This window comes from Arachis duranensis, chromosome 1 (assembly GCF_000817695.3).
Source record: "Arachis duranensis cultivar V14167 chromosome 1, aradu.V14167.gnm2.J7QH, whole genome shotgun sequence".
NCBI lineage: Eukaryota > Viridiplantae > Streptophyta > Magnoliopsida > Fabales > Fabaceae > Arachis > Arachis duranensis.
Window position 1 is genome coordinate 72,818,218 of NC_029772.3, and position 2,153 is coordinate 72,820,370.

Below are 2,153 nucleotides of genomic sequence, written 5' to 3' on the forward strand. Positions count from 1 at the left end.
ATTTTTCAAAATGCAAGTAAGCTGAGGAAAGTATTATTTGAATATGGTATTGCTCATAAGTTTACATACAAGTTCTTAAAGAACAGTTCAGGTAAAATAATTTGTATCTACAAGGTTGAAGGTTGTCCGTGGAAATTGTTGGCTTATGCTATGGAAAAAATACTTCGTTCCTCGTGGTGAGACATTTTATCAAGAATCATAAGCACTCAGCTCAAGATGTATTGGAGAGTACTCACTCTTTCAGGTCTAATTTGGTGTCTTCAATTATTGTCGACAAGTTGAGATTAACTCCTGACAAGTTGCCTAATGACATACGAAATGATATTTTCAAGGAATACGGATTTTCACTAACATATCACCAAGCTTGGGCTGCAAAGGAGAAAGCATTAGCTGAAATTAATGGTGTACCTAAAGATTCATATATGCTAATTCCTTGGATATGTAATTGTTTAGTGAAAACTGATCCACAAACTGTTGCAAAATGGACATGCTCTCCTGGTTTTTAATTTCAAAAGATTTTTGTTGCATATGGGTGTTGTGTGACAGGTTTTCTTCGTGGAGCAAGGCCTATATTATTTATTGATGGTTGCCACTTAAGTGGTCCATACAAGGGAACTCTTCTAGTTGCCTTTACATGCGATGCAAATAATGACTTATTTTCGATTACGTATGCAATTGTTAGTGCTGAAAATAATGAGAATTGGCTTTGGTTCCTATCTAATTTGAAAGAACTAACTGGGTCAATTCCAGTTACGTTAATATCTGATAGGCATCCATCAATTATTGCAGCTGTGGAGCAAGTATATGACAGGGATAGACATGCTTATTGTTATCGACATGTGAAAGAAATTTTTTGTGCAGAAACTAAAAAGTTACAGAGGGAAATACGCGGTGAAGTAAAAGAAGATGCAAAAAAGCTACTAGATGCAGTTTGTTATACCCGTTTTGGCACAGAGTTTACAAAAGCTGTGGAACAACTTCGTGTATTTTTACCAGAACTTGCAAATTGGTTAGAGACTAAAGGAGATATGAAAAAATGGGCAAAGTCTTAATTCCCTCATCGACGATGGGACCTCATAACTACCAATGTAGCTGAATCATTTAATTCATGGATAAGAAAAGAGAGGACTCAAAGTATTTGTGCTTTAATAACGGAGCATAGAGACAAACTTGCAAATCTGTTATATACTGCAAAGTTAGAAATGACTAAATGGAAGAATGAAGTTGGGCCAAAGATTGATAACATATTGATGGAGCATGTAGCTAGAAGTGAGTTTCTTAAAGCAGCGAGATATGGAGATCATAATGTTATGGTTAGAGGGTCAAATGTTGATGTATGTGTGAATCTATTACGCAAAGAATGTACATGTCTTGAATGGCAAATGACTGGAATCCTATGTCCATATGCTTGTGCTGCAATCAAATTATTACATGGCAACATCTACACCTATGTAGAGGAGTGCTATCTAAAAAGTTCACAAGAAAAGATGTATGCAAGAAGTATGATCCCAATTGAAATTCATGACATGCCTGATCTCAACAGACTGGGAGAATAATATTTTTCTTATGCCACCTACAATAACTCATCCTCCAGGAAGACCATGCAAGAAGCGCCGAGAGTCACAATTTCAAGATGTGCATGTTTACAAATGTAGCCGATGTGATCAGAGTGGTCATAATCATTCTAAATGTAGAAATTCTAATCTAGAAAGAATATGAGTTTTTTTAGATAGTTCTAGCTTTATAGATTGTCACATTTAGAATTGCAATGTTGGTTTTTCTTAAGTTATGCATATTAGGTGATTCTACTGAGTTTCTTAATTGTATTTGTGAAAGTCTACACTTAAACTTTATAGTTTTACTTTGATTTTTAATTAAATTTGTGTAATCTTACACTTGAATTTCGTAGTTTTACATTGATTTTAATAGCGTTTGTGCAAATATGCACTTGAATTATACAATTCTGCATTAAAATTGCTGCACTTAGTACATAAAAATCTGCAATTCTGCATTAATTCTATGATTTTGCACTAATATTCTGTAATTTTCTGCACAAATTTTACAATTTTACACTAAAATTGTGTGTGTGACTCTGCTCATAGTTAAACAAAAGAATCTTAGAAAAAGAAACACTTTCTATAAAATTTTCAATT

The 2,153-nt window shown here is 33.8% G+C and overlaps 1 protein-coding gene across 1 annotated transcript in view; it reads left to right on the plus strand.

Annotated features, from left to right (window-relative positions):
• LOC107493302 (uncharacterized) overlaps window positions 1–1,052 on the plus strand; it is a 65,931-nt gene extending 64,879 nt beyond the window's left edge. Inside the window, exon 3 of the mRNA XM_021132358.1 lies at window positions 547–1,052. Within this exon, the coding sequence (XP_020988017.1) occupies window positions 547–1,052 (506 nt within the window). The remainder of the gene's footprint in view (window positions 1–546) is intronic.
• Window positions 1,053–2,153: the final 1,101 nt, after the last annotated feature.